The following is a 23580-nucleotide window of genomic DNA, read 5'->3' as shown; positions in this document are numbered from 1 at the left end:
ATCTCTTAACTTTTTAATAGCACTTAGTATATGTCTGCATCTGATACACTTAATTTCTCAGAAAACAATATTATCTTCCTTCTTTTTTCATATAAAATTAGCTTATATATCATAGAGACTGTTAGTATGTGTGTCTTATCCAGATGTGTAAAATGTCAGTGTTCTGTCTTGCTGCTGATGCCCAAGTCAAATTTAAACAGTGTAGGCAAAATATTCAAGAACCAGATTCATTGTTAAAGGTTTCATTGCCAGTATATCGTTAGTCTCTAAAGCTACATGTCCTACTCTTTGTGTTTGAGTTTTAGTGGTTTAGTTACTGATTACTGAGTCTGTACTGTGTGTCTCTATCATCCAGGATGAGTTCCATCCGTTCATTGAGGCTCTGCTGCCCCAGGTTCGTGCCTTTGCCTACACGTGGTTTAACCTCCAGGCCAGGAAAAGGAAGTACTTCAAAAAACATGAGAAGAGGATGACTAAAGAAGAAGAGAGAGCTGTCAAAGATGAACTACTTGGGGAGAAGGCAGAGGTGGTATAACTATGAAGTATATTGGATAACTGAAATGAGCATTACTTTTTTATTTTAAAAAGTTTTTAAAAAATTCTAATAATTTTAATTCCAAATCACACAACAGTTGCCTCAAGGTGTTTTATATTGAAAGGTAAAGACCCTGCAATAACACAAAGAAAACAGAAAACAAAAGTCACAACAATCAGACGACCCCCTATGAGCAAGCACTTACTGGTGACAGGGGGGAGTTTGGGGGAGTTTTTAGGACACGCTGATAATAATGAATTACAGTGGTCTGATTTATATATTTAGCAATCAGTGTTTTATATCATACCCATATTATATTGCATTTTCCCAAATTACAGTAGGAATGTGCTAGAACAAGGCTGTACTTATTCAGTTAGACTTTCTGTTTCTTATTCTGTTCCTAGGTGAAACAAAAGTGGGCCAGTCGTCTTTTGGCTAAGCTAAGAAAGGATATTAGACCTGAATGCAGGGAAGACTTTGTCCTATCAATCACCGGGAAGAAAGCTGCATGTTGTGTCTTGTCAAACCCTGACCAGAAAGGCAAAATGAGACGCATAGACTGTCTCCGACAAGCTGACAAGGTAAAGTTAAAAGTTGGTTTGTATTTTCTTCAGATAGTTTTTCTAACCCCAGATTAAAATTGCTGTCAAAGATGTGAAATATCAAGCAGTTTTTAATTAATTAAACTAATTCAGTCTGACTCAGACTAGCAGTGACATCAACTTTGCAGTCGAAGGTAAGTTTATTTACCTGCTGTTTGTACTCGTAGCCAGCTTGTTTCTGCCTGAACGGCACAATCGCTGCTGGGAGTGGGTTTAACAGCTGATTTCCTTGTCTTATGAATGCTATTTTCCATGACTTTTTCATAAAAAAGTTTTTGTGACTATACAAGCTTGTATCAGGTTTTTGTTTTTCAGGAATTTACATCAAACATGAGGCTAGCAAGAAAAATATATGAACTAACAACAGTGACCTTCAGCAGAACCAGGCTTAGACAGGGAGATTTGCTTTATGTGTTATTTAAAGGAGGTCAAACAACTCACAGTAGCTGAAAATTGGTGCTTAAACATTATAACCTTTCTACTTTTTAAAGAATCTGATTTTCAGTTGAGAAAATGTCTTATAAAGTCAATATACCATCACCATATTGTCCGTGGCCCTGAACCCTCTGTTCCACCTCTGCCCGTACGTCCTTAAATTTAGTTACAGCTTTTTTTTGTTTATTTGTATATTGTATCACCCGTGTGTAATCATTTATCTTAAACGTAAACGTTGTTAAGAAATGATCATGCAAAAGAGGGTTTTCAGGGAATACTCTTAAATGTACAGTTTCTATAACATGTGTCAGAACAAGATGTAGAGTGGGATTAAAGTGGTGGGTGGGTTTATTTCCATTTTCAAAGAAGCCAGTTGAGTCTAATAACAGATGAAGTCAGAGCAAGTCAGTGTGTTAAAAAGTTAGATTGCCAGTTGTTGATCATCGTTATTTTAATGGTAGGAAAAGCTAGTGAAGTTTTTAGGCTCTGATCTTTAACTGTTTTTGTGATCTTCCTGTTCAAACATTGCCTCAAAAAAAGCCTGAAAGTGGGTTCATGGACCATTTTATATCTTGAAAAGTATTTGATATATGAAGCTAAAATCAGAGACAGTCAAGCAGAATAGCGAATTAAAATCATAGCCTTTAAGAAACTTGTAATACAATTTTAGTTAACCCTGAAGTTGGCTTAATAAAATTAGGAAATGCTAGATTTATAGCAAACTGTTTGCTTCATTGCCTGTGCCTGTATTGGTTCTCTCTGGGTATTATGGCTTCCTTACACAATCCAAAGACATGCTTGTAAAGTTAATTAGTGGATTCTAAATTGGTTACAATTCTGAATCTGTTCGCCCTGTGATACAATGGGGACCTGTATGTACCCTGCCTGTCAGTCTCTGATAGTCCGTAACTCTGTGTCTTAAGCGGTCAAGGAAATGGATGGATGCTTGGCCCATTCAGGGGACCGGTATCACACTAAACATAGCAAGAGTGAGACTCATGTTTTTAGTCAGACATAAGTGGGTTTTTTTTGTTTTGTTTTTCCAAGGTGTGGAGATTAGACCTGGTGATGGTTATCCTTTTTAAAGGAATCCCACTGGAAAGCACAGATGGCGAACGGCTGGTGAAAGGAGGCCAGTGCTCCAATCCAGTCCTCTGTGTCCAGCCTCGACACATCTCTGTCTCTGTCAAGGAGCTCGACCTCTACCTTGCTTACTATGTGCAAGAGAGAGGTATGCACTACATGCTACTTACTTCAACATTGCTGTTCATTTATACACTTTCATGTATAAATTTAAATATAGTAGACCTCTGGTAAAATTAGATCAAATATGAGATTGCTACATGGCGATGGTGCATCTTGCATCTTGTTGTAAAGAAAAAAAACATCTTTCTTTCAAGATTCTCTGTTCTAGATTTCTATTATATCAAAATGTGTTCTTATGATTTCAGGATATCCTGGAAAGTTGAACTTTTCTCACTTTAAAATGCCGTTCTGTATTCTCTATGTGTGCGTTTGATATTAGCGTCAGAACATTGTTCACCTGTTAGGCCACAGGTGTTGAATAATTTGTGTTAAATACAAACACACGTTAACCATTGTCAGAGCCTGTACCGGTGTGGAATTTAACATTAGTCCCCAAATGGGAAAAAAACCCTTAAATTAACATTAAACACATATGTTTTGCAAGTCTTAAGAGGCTTTTTTTATGTTGCACTATAATGTATGACAAATGCTATAATTTCTAATGTGAAGAAAATAGTTATAGTAATTGAGTTTGAATAAATAAAAAATTTAATGTATGAATAAAAATGCAAAATGGTGACTTTCATTAATAAACAGAGTGTAAAAGATGGATGGTGATCACATGCCTGTTTGCCTGGTGTATTTGAATAAAACTGTTGTGTTGCTAAATAGAAAATGAACATCAGTAATCTTATTTAACACACTGAACAAATAAAGAAAATCTGCCACGAAAATGGTTTTCAGTCACAAAATATGCAGTTATGCCCTGCCCTCTGCTGGTTTTGGATGAGCATGTCAGTTAAGAACAAACAAACAAACAACAACAAAAAATATATATATTTATGTGTGTTTGTGTCATATATGTCATAAATGCCTGCAGCAGTTTTCCATTCTGTGTTTTTACTGCACTTTTGAACCTTTTTTGAGGATAGAATAAATAGCTAACTGTATTTAAATATAGTTTTCTTATATTTTCCTATACGAAAAAATATATTGGCTGACCTACTTTGCTTGTTGCTGAAATCTTCTGTTCTCTCCCTTATTCACAAACACTGTGTCACTCTCGCTCTCTCCTTTCAGAGGCCGAGCAGAGCAGCAGTCCCAGTCGCACCGGTGTGGGTTCTGATCAGGAGGACAGTCGAACTGCCACCATGGGTAATGTAAAGTATATTTCTTTAATTTTCTTTAATCTGTTTACATATCTCTATATGTCTCTATCAGGTAATATGATCAGATAAAATAAATATCTTGTACATAAACAGTCTCATTTGCCAAATCATGGGTTGACTTCTTAGACACAAAGTAACAACAAATCTGCAAGGATTCAGATTTTTGGGCAGACTGCAGTAATCTGAGCTGTGCCTTATATTTACAAGTTTTAAATGCTGTTATTAATATTTATTACAAGTGGAAACATGTACCTGTATAAATTAAGAAAACTATACCCAATCTATCAGTTATATTTTTGCTTTGGCTATTTAAACTCATCTGTTTAATTAAACATCAAGATTCAAAGTATAAATAGATAGATACCATCTTATTGGAATGATAACTGGCATATAGATGAGACTGTGAGAGTGAAAGAAATAAAAACTGACTTATACCAACAAAGAGAGGGCAGTACAGTGCTCCACACTACAGCAGAAATTTCCCATTTTGTCTATCGTTCTCAGGCTTTATCTATTTTCTTAGTGTGTAACTGCTGCTGTTTCATTTTTGCAGACGGTCCAGAGTTCCAGGAGAGTTTTGTGACATCAGGAGTTTTTAGTGTTACTGAGCTTGTTCAGGTCTCGAGAAGTAAGCCTGCTTTACCATTATGTTTTTCCTTTACATAGCTATGCTACCTTTGGCAGTGTTCTTACAGAGACTAGTATTGTCATTGTAACACCAACCCTTCTTTAGCTCTGTCTTGACAGATTTGGTTTAAATATTTGAATTTAAAAAATTGTTGAATGGCATGTTATTCTTGGACTAGTCTGAGAACATAAGAAGAAAATGCAATTTCAAGTAGTTTTTATGATGTCGATTGAGAGCACTGGTGGAGGCTGTAGCTCAGGCAGTAGTGCAGGTTATTAATCAGAAGGTTGGTGGATTGATCCCTGACTGCTCCAGTCTGTATACCAAATGTCCTTGGGCAAGGTGCTGAACCCCAAGTTTCTTTCTGATGCATTCCTCAGAGTGTGAATGTTCGATAGGAAGCACTTATGTGTAGAAGGGGGAGTGAGATGCTGTATGAAGTGCTTTGAGTGCTCAAGTAAAGTAGAAAAGCACAGCATTTCTAATTTGTTGGCCTTATTTTTTGGTAAGATATGGTAACAACAGGATATCCATATCCAATTTTCACACTCATTTAGATGTTTAGAGAGCCTTTGTCTCCTGGGGGTGGAGAACATGTCATGGTGGAATACACCAATCCTATCAGGATAGTTTGATCTCAGGATAAACGTGGTCCCACAGAACAACTCAAGTCATTTCCTCTAAATGGACTTGAATTTCTAAACATGTGGAATCAAACCACACTGTCTCTTTTATTAACCATGTAAAATATTAAAACAGAAAACAGTTACAGCCTTTTGTTTTCTTTTGTTTTTACTCGTGACCTTTAAAAGTAAACTGATCTGGCATGACTGGTGGTCTGAACTAAGTGGTGTAGGCCATAGCAAAATCTTAAGCTTTGACTGTGAAAATCTAGTAAATTACATGTACCTGATTAACAAAGCTTTCCTTGCTGCTTTGTGAGTAGATGTAATGAGATCTAGATAGGAAATTAAAGACTAGTCAATAAACACAGTATTGTGCTTTGCCACACACTTTGTGTACCTGATATTCTGTTTTAAGTGCGTAACTCATAAACACAATCTGTCTTTTTCCCATGTAGCTCCCGTTGTAACAGGAGTAGGGCCTGGTTTCTCTGTGGGGGAGCTCCAGGGTCATCTGGCCTATGATCTCAACCAGTCTGTTAACCAGCCAGTCAGTCTCAGACGATCACTGGCCAGCACCTCATCCAGCGGGTATTTTTACACACACACACACACACACACACACACACACACTAGTTTTCATGTCTTAGTGAGGACATCTAATTGACATAATGCTTTCCCTAGCCGCTTGCCCTAACCATGAAAAATGAATGCCTAAACCTAATTGTAACACTGATACTTAAACCACATTTTGAGCCTCAAAAATGTCTTCAAACCCGCGGGGATGGGCATTTTGTCCCCTTGAGGGACTATTGGTCACAAGTGTAGCAGCATACCAATTTTCTGTCCTCACAAAGATGTCTAATCATGCACACACAAACACAAATATACACATGCACACACAAAAATCAGGGTTGTAAATGGAGACTTTAATGTCTGGTGAATGTTCAAGCACATAAAAGGCTAAATGCAAGTGCACATTAAAATATAGGAGAACGAAAACAAATACATAGAAAGATAATAAAGGGACAACCAGGAGGCCTGTACTCTGAGAGCATAAGATGGGTCTATGCCTAAAACTGCTCAGTCAGATGTTTTGACATGTGAAGAATGACGCCTATATACTGTACAATTCTCTGGCATCGAGAGCCAGATAAGCATCCGCAGATGCAAATTATTTTATGTATGCCTGCAGGTAAGGCTAGGAACTGAAAGCTGATTGAAAATTTTCAGAAATATTATCAAAAAGATTGGACCGACTTACTGAAATATAAGTCTTTTCAACTTTTAAAAATTTTGAATAGAAGGTGGCTGATAAATATTTAGAGCAATTGCACTTCTGCAAGGTAGTTTAACAGCTGTAAAAGTGTAAGTGATAACAAGTGATATGTGAGAGTTGTAGGTTTTTGAGGTTTACCTTTTTAATTCTTTGGAAAAAAAAGATGGAAAAGGGGAATCCATTTGTCAAATAATCCTGTATATTTTAAAACTGATTCACTGGGAAGGATGAGCAGCAAAGAAATGGTACAGAGACTCATCCCCTGACTGCAGTTACTATAGGCTCTGATGTCCGTTTGCAGTAAGATTCAGAAAGAATGTAAACAGTGCTGTGAGGTAAGGCAGGATACCCCTGAGAAAAATACCTCAATGATCATCTTGTTTAGCCCACTGCTGCTTTAGTTTTCCTGTCCTCGTTTAACCTTTCTAACCCTTCAGCCTTTGTTTTATTGGAGAGCACAGTTTTCTGAATTGCTCATTTAAATCACATTTAATAGGATAAAGTAGCTTTGAGAATTTATTCAAACAAAAGTCTCTTTCTTTAAGGCCGTGTTTTGCTCTTTGCTCTCTTACTATTTTCTTACTTTTTCACTGTAGGTACAGAAACACCTTTAGTCATTGATCCCAATACGAAAATAAACTTTCTATAGTACTTTTGTGCCAAAAATAAGATAAAACTAAGCTCAGACAAGCCTGTATCTGTGCTGAAGGGTTAATGTTAGGCAGTAATGAGCGACTACCACAGGAAAGACTGGCAGAATTTCTTCTTTGTCACAGTGAAGAATTAGTTACCCTCTCACTGGGGTCAGCTTTTCATTCAGTCGGCCTGGTAAACACACAACTGTGGCAAACTTGATTTCCCCCGCCATATCACACACACATATCTGCACAATTTGTAGGTTTGCTCACTTATAAAGAAATGAACAGTCTTGCTTTTTTTCTGGTAGTTTCATTTTAGTGAAGAGAGACAGAATTTCAACCACAAATACAAGAAAAAGTTATGAACTGATTTTTAATGTCTTTAAGTGAAATAAGTTTTTTATCCTGGACAAGCCAGTCAGAAATCTGGCTCCCACAGATTTTTCTGAGATTATAGTCAATCAGTTTCCAATCTCAACTCATTATGTGTGCTTCATGGGTGAAGCTGATCATGAGAGAAGTGCTGCTTGTTAATGTTCAGAAAGTTGGTGGTTCGATGCCTGGCTCGCCCCAGTTTGCATGCTAAATGTCCTTGGGCAAAATACTAACCCCAAGTTGCTCTCCGATGCATCCATTGGAGCATGATTGTGTGTGAATGTTAGTTAGTAAGCACTTAAAAGCATAGAAGAAAGTGCTTGTATGATTGGGTGAAAGTAGCATGTTGTATAGAGCGCTTTGAGTGCTCTGGGAGAGTAGAAAAGTGCTATATAAGAATCAGTCCACTTACCATTCTTACTGGTTTACTCATCAACAAACGGGTTCTCCACTAAGTACTACGTCATGTTGTTCTTGAGAATCAAATACTTTTTTCACAAAATCTGTTCAGAACTTTCATGTATTGTGGTTTCCCGGTTGACGTTCTGTCGCTCTCCATCAGAAAGAAACTATCATAAAAATGAGAAACTGTTCGTTTCTTTCTAAGTGAGCAGACTTGCAAATTCAGCAGGAGAGGAAATAATTATTTCCTCCACTGTATCCAGTTGAATGTTTTTATTCAGTAGGCATCTTAAGTTTGCAACAAGTATTCGTTGGAAAATCAATTGCACTTATGAGGAACATTAAGTGTGCAGTGTGTTATTGTGCGGACTAAAATCAGTATATGGTTGGAAAGGTAAGAAACACCACTTATTCTTTACAGAATTTATCTGACATGATAACAGTACACGATAGTTTACAGGGTTGGATTGTAAGTGATTTGGCTCTCTGAATGAAGTGGGAAACAGTTGTCAGTTTTTGCTAATGCTGCTAAATAGCAGCTTCAGCTTGCACACAGGCCCTTATGGCCTCAGAGTAATCTTACCTTATGCATTTTAACACTGGACTAGGCTTTATCTCCTCACACGGTGTCCAGTGAAACCAGGATCCTAAATGTGTGAGCATCTCTCTATGTGTCTTCAGGAGTAAACGTCATAAGTCTGGCTCTATAGAGGAAGAGGCTGATAGTCCAGGTGGGGAGTATTACCATTCACCTTCCTCACCAGCCAGCAGCTCCAGGAACTGGACTGATGACATGGAAGGAGGTAAGACTATTATATCAACTTTCCTATTTACAGTCATGCTGCTGAACAGATTAGGGCCAGGTTTACTAATACATTGCACCATCACAAACTGGTTTTTGGCATTTAAAAAAAATATTGTTGGTATTTACAAAGAGAGCACAGTGACATAATTGAAGGGAAGAGGCGTGATTTTTTTGCGACTGACTGTGTTGTATATCTATTTCTGTGAGGAGAATATTTGAATCAAGTATGCAAACTAATTTATTAACATTTGTCTTGGTACATTTGTGCAATTTACTGCAAATTCATCAAAACTAACCACTAAATCTATTAACTAAAACTAACCTATTTGGGTATTGTGCTTAGATGCTAATTTGCCCTGTTTATTAAATCTGGCCCTAAAGCTTGTGATGCACTTATTTGGATTATTATATTTAAGATTAGCATATAGGAAAATCCTGTTATTTACCAAAACGATACTAGCTAGTCAGTAGTATAATTAAATAATAATGAATTCATATATTTTATCAGTATTTGTCTCAGGAGGCAGGGTCATGAACAGAGATTCTGGACAGTTGTTATGCATAAGCATAGGATTTGCTCAGGCAGCCTGTATCAGCTGCTGGCTCAGCAGATACCTTCTATACATTGCAATAAAGGGCATGCATTTTAATCTGCTTTAGCTTTTGCATCCCACCACATTTCATGCTATGTGACTCAGTCAGTCCATATTCTGTGACTGTTGTCTACTCTGGGGGGCTCTGGAAGGGGGTCTTACTGTTATTCTCATTACCAGCTTCCCACGTATGCACATGGAAGGGCACAGCTGTCTGCACTCTTTGCCTTATACTTTCCAAATACCAAAGAAGAACAGCAGACCACATCTGACATTTAAGAATGACAGGATCCTCATGCCACTCTAACAAAGTTCTAATCACCGGCGCCTAACCTGGAAATTCTGATTCTAATTTGATGGAGCTGAGTATCACTTACATACAATGTCTTACTTTTTTGGTTAGGTGCCACAAAACACTTTAAAATGCAACATCAGCACAAAGGGAAACAGTTGGAAAACCTTTCCATAATAAGCCATGCAAATACCTGTGGTCTACTACACAACTGGTTTCTGCTGAGTCAGGATCGTGTATTTCATGATTATATATTATATTATTCTAAGACCAATTTCTAGAGAAACTGACATAAGTACAAATGACAGAAAATTTTGGGTGCTTTTGTGTGTGTGTGTGTGTGTGTGTGTGTGTGTGTGTGTGTGTGTGTGTGTGTGTGGATTCATTTAGGGCTGTCTCCTCCAGTGAAGAAGGCAGAACTGGACAGTCCTTCTCCCCAGGAAGACTCACCAAGAATGGGTTCCTTTACTCAGCACCACCGGCCTGTTATAGCTGTCCACAGTGGTCAGTAGCACACACACACACACACACACACACACACACACACACACACACACACACACACACACACACACACACACATATATATATATATGATAATTTGTTATTTATTTAAAGGATGCACAGAACAACATATCATTTTTTTCTCAGGTCTGTCCCGGAGTCCACATCCCTCCTCATCTCTTCACTTCCCATCTTCCTCCTACTTCCCCCATGGAGCGATCCGTTATCCTCCTCATCTTGCCCAAGACCCTCTAAAGGATCTGGTTTCATTAGCCTGTGACCCTGCCAATCAAACCCCTAGCTCAGTGAGTACATCCAGTCAACACAAGCCAACACACTATTCCCTTTCTCCACTGCACCTCAAGCTACTACCTAGTATTACATGTATGCTGCAAAAATGAATACAAATGTTTTTGAAGACAGATATTTCTTGTGCAACCAATTCAATCACCATATTAGCAGTTCCTCCAGACCTGCAGCAGTTTGTAACTATAGATGGAGAGTGACAATATCCCCACATGTATAAACAAAAAAGTAAAAAAAGACACAAAGAGAAGAAACAGGTTTGGATTCTAGCTTTGATGCAGCAAGTGAATGTGGAGCGGTGGAGGTAGAAGCAAGTCAGAACATGTGTGCGTGAATTAGAGGGAGACAGGAGGAAAGGTGAACATGCAAGGTGTAGAGGTAGTGAAGGTTAGAAATGAGGACATCAGAAGGACAGCTCAGAGCCAGAGAGGCTGAGATAGTTTGGACATGTGCAGAGGAGGGAGAGTGGATATAGCAGACAAAGGATGATGATGAAGATGGAGCTGAGAGGCAGGAGGAAAAGAGGAAGACCTCAGAAGATTCATGGATACATTGAAGGAGCACATGTAGAGGGCTGGTGTGACCGAGGAGGATGCTGGGATAGGGTGAGGTGGACGCCGATGATCTGTAGTAGCGACCCCTAAAGGCAGCAACCAAAAGAAGGACGAATTTGCATCTAGTTTTTTATTCCACACTGAATATCCACAGTGCAATGTATAAATTAGACCACTTCCTGTGAGTTCCAGTCTCCACCCTAAGGACAAAACCCACAGAGGCACATGACATCACCTCTGTCCGTAACACTAGGATATTTCATACTACTGTGGGTTTAATGCTTCTTTATTGAACTTTTTCTTCATTTTCAAGAAACTTAAGGGACACAGTAGCTGATTTAAATGTTTGCCAGGCTCTTGCTTTAAGTATTCAGTGAGATTTATTAACCAAAACAGCATCATTAGGATAAGACTAAAAAAATGATTAAATAAATTCCACATATAAACACAGCATATTCTACCATCCCTCTGATTTCATTCAAATCAGAGGGATGCTTGTTTATTGTAATGGTTGGTTGCTCTTTCCATGCACATTTTACTACCTTTTTGCAAAAGTTTGAGAAGTACTGTTTTAGTCCATGTATCTGTGATGCCTGTTTGACATGTACCTAAAATAAATAATGCCATGGATAGATTTTAACACTTGCATTAGTTGATCTGCCCTGTTAACGCAAACTGTACATGTTGACACTCAAATACAGTCATTGCAGTATTTTGATCTCTGTTCTGACACAATGTGTCAATTTTTGTGAGAAATAAAATTCATAATATTCCCAAAATATTCCAGCTGAATGGGAGTAACCAGGTCAAAGTGCCCAGTCACTACATCTCATCACAAATGTTGGCACCCCCTGGACCTGCACCCTCCCTGGCGAGTCCCCCATCCTCCCTTTCTAGGCCGACCCTTCCTACAGAGTCAAAAGCTACTACCACGTCCTCTGATGCAGGAGCAAACTCCCCCACATCACCCAGTAAGTGGCCATAAATAATCTTATACAGAAAATGCTACATGAATCTTTCAAAAACGACACTGTTAGGAGATGGTCATTATCATTCAAACACAATGTGAAATGAATTAACTATGCCTTTTTGAGATACTGTTTTCTGTAATCACTTGGTTGAGCAGGTGACCCGTTTACACCTTCTTGTAAAAAAAAAACGTCTGAGAATAGACTGGCAGGTCCAGACGGAGGAAGTGGACTGATGTTAATACCTGATAAAGACAGTGTTGCTACAATGTCGTTGTTAGTTTGCAGTTAATTGAATATTGTGTTTACATTGCTGTTCCAAACCTTTTCTGCTCATTTCTGTGTAAACATCTGAATGTGTGTCAGTTATATATGATATACAGTGGACACTTAAGGTCATAGCCCAGATCTATGCTGGGCGACATTTGTGGAGTTTGGGGTTTTATTCCAACTTCCAACCTGCAATACACCGAATAAAGACAGAATAAATATAATATATTTATAGAATATAGAATAAAGAGGAGATGGGCAATACTCTGCCCAGTTCACATCAATTTCTCAGACAATTCTGAAGGAAAAGACGAACAATAAGCAAACTTAATTCCGCCAAATATTCTACAGTGAGCAGAGTTGGCGCAGTCCCTCATTAAAGCGACTGACTTCAGGGCATTTGATGCTGTACTATGCTGTAGTTGTTGCTGTTGCTGTCGACAGAACTCGTTGTGTAAGGTGTTGCATTGTTCAACTAATTGTGAGTTCTGGGAGACAGAGTAAGAATGATGTTGTTAACCCTCAGCATACTCTGCCCCGGGGACCCCTCCAGCTAATCGATCATCCTTCGTGGGAGTCACCCCTCGAGACCCAGGTGGACTCTACCAAGCTCAGGTCAGTATGGTTCACTTGACATTGTAAAAGTCGTTTTAGGAAGAATTCAGATGACAACAGAAATTTAGAGATTTCAATATCTGGAAAATTCTGGTATTTTTTAGTTCTTTGCCCTGTATTCCCAAATGGAAGTTTCAGAGGTTGAGTTGTAGCTGCTGCTGGCAAACATCTCTCTAATACTGCACATAGATGTTTTCAGTAACAGTGTTTAGTTCAACATGATCAAGAAAGTCTTGGATTATACTTGTGTGTGAGAGGAACTCTCACTTTGTACATTTCTAGGCTGAGTCGTTTTAAGTATGCTATTTATTTGTGTTTTAATTGTGTGTGTGTCTCCTTTCCAGTCTTGGTATTTGGGCAACTGAGGGAACTTTGGAGGAAACGTGATTGTCATGACAGTAAACTTCTGGGGGAAAAAAAATAATGTTGTGAAGACATTTCCAGAGGAAAAATATATTAACCTCTGGTCATACATATATATAAATATACTTTGCAATATATTTATATATGTGTAAAGAGACGTCCTGGATGGAAGAAGGATGCTGGGCTCACTCAGCCGTTTTATATCCCCAGAATGAACTATGCTTTATGACATTACATGTTTGTCACAAATGGCATATTTTCAAAGAAAAGTAACGACTTAATGCAGAGGTTTCATTGGTCCAAATGAACTACAGACCAGAACCAGGCATCAACACATCAGATTCTCAGACGCCTGAAACTTAACTGTGTCCCCAGGATGAGTCCTGTTTCCCTGGGATGGATGTCAGCCTTGACCCCTGTACCCTGGATCTCGACACTAAGTCAACTACAAGGCCTATGTAGACCTCATCCCTCCCTCAACACTTAAAATGCCCCACTCTCCGCTGCAGGTGCTGCTTATAATATATGCAAATAAGCCTCCTTTAATTTCTGAACCGACCAGAAGAGGTCCTCTTGTTAATATTTAATGTTTATTTGCACTTTTTAAGTATGTTATTGATACGTCTGAAGAAAATTACAAGCTGAATAGCGCAGTTTATTTCACTCTTCCCAACAAAACACAGAGGCTTCATCTTTTTTATTGACAATCATCCACCTGAAATTATTTAGTTGCTTTGCAAGGCTCATGTTTGTAAGACTGTTTGATTGTGCTCTTTGGTAGAAAACAACGAGTAATAGTGGAATATAAGAGCTATATTCATGCCTCCTCCACAGCACACAATGCTACAGCTGAAAGCAAGTGTGGAGCAAGGCCCAGTTTTACTATGCCATGTTAGAGTGCATGAGTGGGCCGTGACCTCAGTTCCAACGTACAGTGTTTTGACATTGACGTGAATTCCTCAGTAGAATTATCAAAAGGCAAACACATACCTGGATCATGTGGCAGCACAGCCAGCAGTACATTGGCTGCTGAATGTGGCTGAACTGTAACCTGGTTGTGTAATGTAGTGTGCGTGTGTGTCTGTAGATGATTGTGTATGAGAATGTGATGGTTCCTGCATTTCCACACTCATTCCTGCTTTGAAGAGATGTCCTGTAGTTTCTGTTTGTCTCAATATGACAGGATCTGTGTTTGTGTGTGGGTGGGTTAGAAAGAGATAAAGCAGGTGCTGCACTATGATTACAGTAAAATATGTTTTTTTCAAAAGGTATGATGCGGTATGTTGCCAAGCTGGAGGGTTAGCAGACTGTTTTTGTTTTTGATGAAGTTGTTGATGCTGATGAGCATGTTATGCATATATGACTTGAACTGTGGACAAAATCTGGGTGTGTCGTCTAGCTGTAGAATAACTGGTGGCCCCTGAGAAGTTCTGCTCTGTGTAGTTCAACCCCAACCCAATCTGAACAACATGTGTGATGGAACAGCAGCAGTAGAGTTTGATTTGGGACTGGGCTGGGTGACACAGGTGAACAGAAGAACGGTGCTAGAGTTGTTTTCCAGTTTGAAGTGCCAACATCAACAAATTAAGCATTTTAAGGTAGGTCGCGCCCTTGGTTTTCTGTGTAAATGTTGACACAGAGTTTGCATTATTGTTAGTGAGGCAAAGCAGTGTTCTGTTATCGCTGACGTTTCACAGCTTCAGTTATCAAATACATTTCTATAGTGATCTATTGAAAGGCTTACAAGCTGCATTTTAACATTGACTGAAATCTTCAGAAACATTTAAAAAAGGTGAAAAAACAAAACATAATGATGAAAGAATGAACAAAATTGAGGATCAGATTCTTAAATGCACCTTAAACATCATCAGTTCTGGCAAGTAAAATTCATTGTAAACTCTAAAAGAAACAGTAGTAGAAATGTGCACCATGGCCCTTTGATAAATCTTACACAAGATCATTTGTGTAAGATAATGTGACATGTTGACGATGTCAAAAGTTTTAAGAAGTAATACATTACAGTCTGTGCCATACTTTATCTCTAAGGACTGGTGACTCTAAAGCACTCTGTTAACACTTGTCGACGTATTATTTGTCCGTGGATGTAACGAGGTAAAAATGTGTTTTTGATGGTGCAATCTGATTGGATACCACACGAGAAGAGTTTCCGAGTAACCTGTATTATTCACAGGAAATTTTCTGCTGGATTGTTTCTGCAGTCTGTCATGTTTTTTCCACTTGCTTTCTGTGCACAGAGAGTGAGAGAAAACTCCTGACATTGTTCCTTGGTGTAGTTGTTGTAGGCTGTTTCCATGACCCACATTTGTCTCTGCCTCCCTGAAAACAAATATTCTTATTGGGAGAAAGTTAAAAAAAAGTGTCCCCACTGCTGTGGTCTGACCAATGACAGTTTTCTTCGAGCCCTATGCTTCAGCACCTTCAATGTGAAATAATACAATGGATATTGGTTCAAAGAGCCATATATTTTCAGCTTTAACTAGGAAACCCAGGAATGCTCCCTAGGATGTAGGCCTGAACACTTTCTGTTCTCAGGAAAGAAAACAGAATCTTGCAGAGCTTTGTTTCCACGTTCTGTGGAATAATAAAGCAAAACTCACCTGAGGACATTTTATCATTCAGCAGGACAATGATTCAATTCTATAATATTCAGATAGCACCAGTTTACAACAACAGTCTTCTCTTTATATGGTAAGGTAAACATTAGGAAATAATACAGTATTAGAGCCTCCTTTTAAGGGAGTAGACACAAATTAAGAACATGCAACATGTAACTATACATACTTATTGAGTGAGAAAAAGGGGAGAGGAGAAGTGCATGTGCCCCAGCAGCATTTAGCCATTTGAATTTGTCATGTGGCTCAACAGCGCCAAAACTGGCTCAGTAGATTAAATAAATGTTTGCAGTGTGTTCTAATAATAGTACGTAAGGGAAGCATGTATAATGTAGGTACTGGTCCCAGTACAGAATCTAATGGAACTTCATGACTGACTTTTTTGTGTAAGGAAGACACTTTTTGTTTACGTGATTAATTCTGAACCCCTAAGCTTGTGGCACTGTGTATTTAAAAGGGTTTATGCTCAAGTTAAAGCAGAGGCCATAAAGAGAAAGTTCAAGAGCTGAAGAAGATAGAAAATTGCTTCACTGGGCTTCCAGTGAACCGTTAGGAAAGTAGGTGGTATAGTCACTGGAAATATTGGACCCAGGATTTCCAGTGATATTTCCAGTTTTGGTCATGCAAAAGATCATTCTGCACAGGAAGCAAACATCTGTGGGATCATGCAAACGCCTTGCACCAAAATGCACCAAGCAGCAGAAAGAGACAGCAGTTCACAGATATGGACAGGCTTCACGTGTGTGTTTGTACAGCAATTCGGACAAAAACCAGAATTTCCATTTTAACATTTTCCTTCTGTTTCTCCTGCCTCCTGTTGTCTTTACATTTATAAATGCTTGTGTGAGTTACTATGGGAATGAGCATGAATTTTCTATTTCTAAGGAATCTTACTTGGACGTGTCCCCATATAATTTGAATCTTATATCTTGAAATTTGATTTGATCTTGTCTGTTTTCTGTCAGGCCACACCTAAAATGTACTTTAACTTGCATTAGAGCAGAGATGTCGGTGAATTTCCTTTTTCTTTCCCGTGGTTTGGGGGCTATAGCTAAGTTAATTTAGTGCCTACAAGGGATCAATGACATGGACAGAAAGTGTTGATATGAACTGGATTTTAGTTTAAGGTTCAGTTAAAGTTGTCTTAAAGCTGATGTATATTGCATGGTGCTGTCCTGGTCGCTGTGCTGACCTAACCAATGCATGGCTCAACTTGATAATACCTCTCCATCTCTGTCCTGCTCTTCCTCCTCCTTCTTTTCCTCCCTCTGTTCTGCAGACTACATCAGAGGGAAGTGGATGGAAGGCTATATGTTTCTTTGAATTTAATAATAGCTCTGTTGTTAAACTTTTGCACGATATTTCGTAAAACACATTATGTGCCTTGCCTTTAGTTAAAGAACAGTAATATTTTATGGAAACATGATCATATGTTTCACGGTACAAAAAAGCTGCATGTGTGATTACTCGACATTAACCAGTGTAGCAAGTGCACATTTTTTGGTTGTGGTGGTGCGCCACCTGAGATAGTAACTTACGGCTAAGCTCTATGAAAGCTTTCACTAGCTGTTTATCATCTACTCTGTTATCCTAAAGATAGAGCAATTTTTACAGTGTGAAAGGAAGAGTGTGAAACTCTTTTTACTGTTGTATGAAGAAAACAACTTTATTCCCTAAATAATATACATTTGGTTGCCATTAACGTAGCTCAGCTGTTATATCATGACCTACTGAAAGTGTGAACTTGTTCTGTAAGGCCCCAGTGACGCAGGCCTGGAGATCAGTTGACTACCATCTGGCAACTACACATGAGAAAAACGTGTCCTCGGCTACTCCGAGTGGTAGTGAAACTGTGAAAAGTGCCACACAAACCGGAAATGGACAACCTGTGCCGTCCAACTAAAGGTTTTGCCCTTTACAGCTGGTTGGCTGAAGCAGTGAGGCTTAACTTTTACTTTGAAGGCAAATGTCCTGTTTTTTCACTTTGCATAGCAAGTTTTGCTCTTGCAGGTGCAGTGTTTGGAGACAACTTGGCATCTTCCATGCAAACTACTGTGGCAGTCTGCTCGCATCTAAAGCAATCGCGAGGAAGTTTTTGATGCAGCACCATCTGTGTGAGCAATTTCACCCAGATACTGCCAGCAACCACTCGCCATCTGGTTGGGAAATATCCATATTTCACTGGGAGGTTCCCAGAAGTTGACAGGTCTCTAGGCTGGTGTGACTGAGGCCTAAGTGTGAGAACATGTAGACTGTGATCCAGCCTCCAAATATATACACCTGCTGTCATATCACTTAGGTCCCATGCTTGATTTATTGCAACAAAAACACGTGAACACATGGAAAAGACTGCAGTTCCCAGTATTTTAGGCTGTTCCTTTAGACTCTGTGGATTTTTCTGGTGTTATCTGAGATACTCAGGTGTTGACTGCACTCATATAGCTGATTGGATTCGGTGGCTGTGCTGTTTAAGGCTAGCGTGTAGGCTGAGGTGTCTGTGGGCTAATGTAAGTGAACATTATTGGTGTTGCTATGTGTAAAGTCACATGCACACATTGTTTGATATTTGCTTAGATGTGTGTTATATGAAAATGTGGACACCATTGTGTTGTAGTAAAATGTTTTTCTGGGCGTGGTTAAATATGGATGGAAGCTTTGATTTGAATATGACTCAGAGGCTAAAACACGGGCTGAGAAAGTCAAGTCCTGCCTAAATGTTCGCAATACAAACAAAAGCCATCTTCAGAGGCACTGCTCAGCTCTATCTACGTAATGTTTTATTGTCCCATGTTAGATGCATATAGACACATTTAAAGGTACTTATTGCAGGGAAAAATCTTGTTGGGCTTTAGCTAGTATGGCCACGTATGGTTGCCATGTAATGGAAGCATGTTAAACATGTACAGGTTTAGATTTCAGGGCTTTGCAGCTTTATGACTGGTGATGAGAACACCGTCCAATTGCCTATATGACGACTTTGATCCTGTTACTCAGCATGTGATAAGATACTAGAAAAGGCCATAAATGACTTTGAGTTACATTATTTTTACTCATCTTTGCTTTAGGTTATTTTTAGGTTTTCCTTGGGTTATTATTACTTTACTTTAGAATTATAGTTTTAAACACATCAGTGTGTATAAAAATATATACAAAATGCACTTATTAGTTATCAAGATGTATAGAATGTTTAAATCATTTGTGGCTGTCTTATACAGTAAGTGGAAACCATGAAATGGGGAAAATTCTGTCTCTTAGAGAAAAATGTGGACAACAAAGCTGTAGTGGGTGAGAGACAGGTGAAATGACACAATGCACATACGGAGTTCACCCAACTGCTAAGACTTCACAATCTCCTAAATGTGTCATTGTGATAAAAAAACGTTGACTGTGATGTCACATGTAGCAATGTTTTTGTAATACATAAATTATGTCCTGAAATATTGAAACTTTTTTATAGGATCGAGCTGTTTGAAATTACACATTGGGCTTGACTAATGAAATGCTTCTTCTTACTGTAGCACCACACTTATAAGAATATGGCCTTATTTTTGCAAGCGTCAATGAAGGTTGACTCAGCAGTTAAAAATGTTTAGGTCAAGTACTTGTGTGCAGAAATGCTATACATAGAAAAACAAGGAATAATTTATCCAAATATTTTGGTGAAAGTTAAACGAAATAGGGGAGTGGTTAAAAAAAGCATTCAGTCTTGGACTATACTGGTCCATCACCGCTTCAAAAATAAAGGTCTTCACCACTGACACGTCATCCGTAATGGGGCAAACACTGACAGAGGCAGCAACGTGACGCTCTAGCAAGTTAGAAATGAGCAATATCTGGTGATTTCATTGCGCATCAGTTGCACAAACACTTTTACCCGCTGAGGATGGTGATGGTATGGGAGCTTATAGGGTGTGCCCTCAGGTATTAGTTACTTCACACGCAGACCTAAGACTTGTAGCAATACAGCAAGAACCCACCAATCCTGGTCAGGTGTACAACTTTAGCAAATCAGAGGATCCTCAGAGACCTCCTGATGGGAGTTCCATCAGAAATTATGAGCCAAAGTGGAAAGTGTAATTGATGCTGCAAGATCATAAATAGAAGCTGAGTGGTAGAAGCTTTAATTCAGAGCTTTGGACTTTGATAGTGGCTGTGACTATAAACCTTAAATAACATGTATTTTGGCTTGAATGATATCTATTAACCTGACTATGGTGATATATCCAAAACTGTATGAAGGCAGACTGTGTTGCTTGTACGGTTACCAAATCTTTATGTACTTTACTTAATGTTAAAATGATGAAGCAGAGTATTAACCTCTGATGGGTCTGATTGCGGTTAAGTTGCGATGAAGCCCGCTATTTGCAAACATGTTTTTTCTTCACGTGCATAGGAAATATAGAACTTCCTTTTAGATTTAGTTGCTTTAAAAGTTTCAAATACATTTTTAACAAACACTACAGCCAAAAATGCCCATGCAAAATGTGCAAGCGGTTTACGAAAAACTGTACAAGCTTTGTAGTTGTTCCTTCTCCTCTAGCTGACGACCACAATAGAAACTCCCGTAAACCTTCACCTGTGGGAAGAATGTACGCACAGTTTACTGGCACGTGACTTAAAATCTACATTTTGGATGCAATGCTGTCAGGAAACAGTGTGAACTGTTGATGTGCGTCTTCATTTCTGTTTCCCACCAAACGAAAACCTGACAACAGGATGCCTAAGTAACACACTCACCCTGCTGAGTGGAAGACACATGCGCAGTACTGTTAAGGTGATAGCATTTCAAGCTTGTGCAGTATGTTTACACAATGTTTGAAATAGAGGTCTATCATTATCATATCATCATATCATAAAATACTGAAATCAAGATCAAATTTATCAGGAATTACAGCTATTAATTAATCATAATTGGCATGTCAGTTGTCTTGATATTATGATCTTTTCTTTTTTTTTTTGCTATAAAATTCAACTTTAAAGAAAGCGACACACCAGTTCAGGCTCTCATGCAGACACTGTCCTCTTACCGTAAGTGTACAGACATGCAAACTCATCATGTTCCTCGCTCTATTCAAATAAACCAGCAGGGCAGCAGCAACTGAAAAGTTCTACCAAAAACAATGTCAATAAGCAGTGCCTATCACTTTACTGTTGGAGGTATTTTGTAAGCCGTAGGTGTTGTTTTCAGACCCTACATGGTTTGGTGACAAATAGTGTTGCCCTCACCGGTGCGGGTCCTGAAGTGACAAGCCATACAACAAACCAAAGAGTTGAAGGAAATCTAGAGATAACACTGAGTGTGCATTTCGGGGGACACTAAAGTTCAGAGGTTTTACAGTTTATGGTACTTCATTTTATGCTGTACTATGTTCGGGGCCTACAGCTGTGTTCTATTTTCAGCTTTTATAGGTCACGCGTGAAAATCATTATAAATGCAGCACAAATGTGATGCCACATTACAAAAGGAGCATCTGTATCAGTTGATTTATCCACTGCAGTGTGCTGTCAGTGCATGGAGGTCTGTATTATCATTATTATTCAGTTATAATAATGTGTCAGTTGTAGTAATCAGCTCTCTGATTTGCTTTCACCCACTGTCTACTATTTCCCCCTGTAGGCTAGTTCGCTTCACCCTCTTTTGTAAGACCCCACCCCCGCGAACACACACACACACACACACACACACACGCACACAGTGCAGTAAATACATGCATATTTATTGTGTGCCACAGATACAGACTGGCGTTAACTGAGCGGTTGACTTGGTTCCCTCTAGATTTTTTTTAAACTCTGTGGTTTAAAGACAAACAAGTGCTGTTTAGGCGGCCACTGTTATTATAGTTCAAATTCTGATAATCAATGTATGTGTCCATATATTTCATGTTACACTGCATCACACCAGAGTCCAAACTGCTTGATGATTGTGATTAGCAGGTCATGTTCAGTATTGTGAACAGCTGTTTCTGAGTAAACAGTCGTACTGCAGGTGGTACTTCCTATTTTTTAGTTTCACGGCTGCAGATGATCAGATGTTGAACTGTTTGCTGTATGAGGAACAAAGGGACTGCAGAGGGCTCTTTTCTATGAACTATCAATGATATTCAATGCTCTACCCTACTGCTGCTGTTTCCTGGAACAACTCCATTGATTTGGTGACTCCAATATGTGTTTCTTTTTTTTTGCTGTTACTTGAAATGCATGTTTGCTTTTTAATTTTTTTAATGGCCTTTGAAAACCTTTCCTGTAATTCAGACTTACAGCAGGAAACCACACTTGGTTACTAAAAATGGGATTGTAGAGCTGCAGGTTTTCCTCTGACAGTGATGCCATATTGATTTGTTTCTGTAACTGAAAGTACATTGCTACTGCACAGTTTACTCCATGTGCTCAAGAAGATATGTAATGAATGAAAGTTTGTTTTCTCAGAGAATATTTGAATGCATATTTGAACATTTTTTTCCATCATAACTTTTCCAGATATTATATTAAAAGACTGCTTGCTTGCTTCCAGACATATATCCCTTACATCAGAGAAAGCATAGGCATTAAAACATGTCATCAGTTATTGCATGACTGCAATTCACATAGACTGTCGTCCTTTTCACATTAACTCTATAGTTGGATTTGAGTTAGCTATGTGATAACAACAACAAAATCTTTTTATCACTTAAAATGGTCATGCATGATGCACACTGAGGTACGCTGGTACCTAAAAATAACAAAGCTGCAGTGAAGCAGAGAGCGGTCCCCTGTTATAGCGATATGGGAACGCCTCTGTGTTCATTATTGTGTACTTTGGTCACAGTTTTAACATCTGGATAGAGCTGAGTCCATTCCATTCCATATTGGAAAGCTGAAGTGCTGACATTAATCCTGACCTCGAGATTTACTGTGGAAAGGGCTGCTGCTTCAAGCAGAAAGTAGTTTCGTGGCAGCTTTACCAAGCCTTTTAAGTACTTTTTACTATGTGGATTTTTTGTTTTTTTGTTTGTTTTCCAGCTGAAATTATTGTCAGTCATATATTTTTGCATGGCATAAACTAAAGTCTCGCACTTACCGGTCTGATCCTCTTTGAATGTATAATGTTTGCGTGAAAGCCGTCTGAACCAGTGTTTATGACCTTATGTTATTCATCTGTTGTGGGGGATATTCAACCTTTAGAACCACATTTAGACATTGCTATTGACAGATTCTAATGAAGTCATTTCTGGAAATGAGTATGTTTCCCTATGCAAAAATATACCATTAATAAACATGCTATTCTAAAACTCAGCCAGCAGGCTCTGTGTTTCTTCATTCATTCATATCTGCTGTTATTATAATGAGCTGTATTGTGAAGAATGATTTATTAGCAGACCTCCAACAGAAAACACAGGAAGATGCACTGGTTATTGTCAGTGAGAAATGAAATGTGAAGATCTCTTTTGAAGAGAAATTTGAAATGATCATCCCATTTCCAAAGAAGCTGTGACACTGTGTAAAGTGTAAATAAAACCATGCTATAAATTGCAGTTCTCATAAACACACTCTGCATTTACAATAGAGCATAAAACACACATCAAAGGAAACAAAAAGGTTATTTTGGATGTCTGAGAACTGAGGAGAACAGTTGCTGGACATTTGTGAGAGCAATGCTGTCCCATGCTGTGGAAGAGCGCCAGAGATTAATAATAACAAATAGTTAAATGCAGAGAGGCGTATAAACACATGGTGATGAAAAGGGGTGAGAGAAGGAGAAATACTCAG

General features: G+C 38.7%; 1 protein-coding gene across 2 annotated transcripts in view; it reads left to right on the top strand.

The window, feature by feature from the left end:
* nfic (nuclear factor I/C) overlaps positions 1-23106 on the top strand; it is a 35714-nt gene extending 12608 nt beyond the window's left edge. For both annotated transcript variants that reach the window (XM_005475663.4, XM_019346906.2), the window contains exons 2-13: positions 356-526; positions 940-1116; positions 2620-2803; positions 3898-3972; positions 4540-4614; positions 5696-5828; positions 8613-8734; positions 10012-10125; positions 10273-10430; positions 11773-11956; positions 12750-12838; positions 13183-23106. In XM_005475663.4, coding sequence (XP_005475720.1) covers positions 356-526; positions 940-1116; positions 2620-2803; positions 3898-3972; positions 4540-4614; positions 5696-5828; positions 8613-8734; positions 10012-10125; positions 10273-10430; positions 11773-11956; positions 12750-12838; positions 13183-13203 — 1503 coding nt within the window. In that variant the 3' untranslated portion in view covers positions 13204-23106. The remainder of the gene's footprint in view (positions 1-355; positions 527-939; positions 1117-2619; positions 2804-3897; positions 3973-4539; positions 4615-5695; positions 5829-8612; positions 8735-10011; positions 10126-10272; positions 10431-11772; positions 11957-12749; positions 12839-13182) is intronic.
* Positions 23107-23580: the final 474 nt, after the last annotated feature.

This window comes from Oreochromis niloticus, linkage group LG17, assembly GCF_001858045.2.
Source record: "Oreochromis niloticus isolate F11D_XX linkage group LG17, O_niloticus_UMD_NMBU, whole genome shotgun sequence".
NCBI classification, from domain to species: Eukaryota; Metazoa; Chordata; class Actinopteri; order Cichliformes; family Cichlidae; genus Oreochromis; species Oreochromis niloticus.
This window is presented reverse-complemented; position numbering and strand designations above follow the sequence as displayed.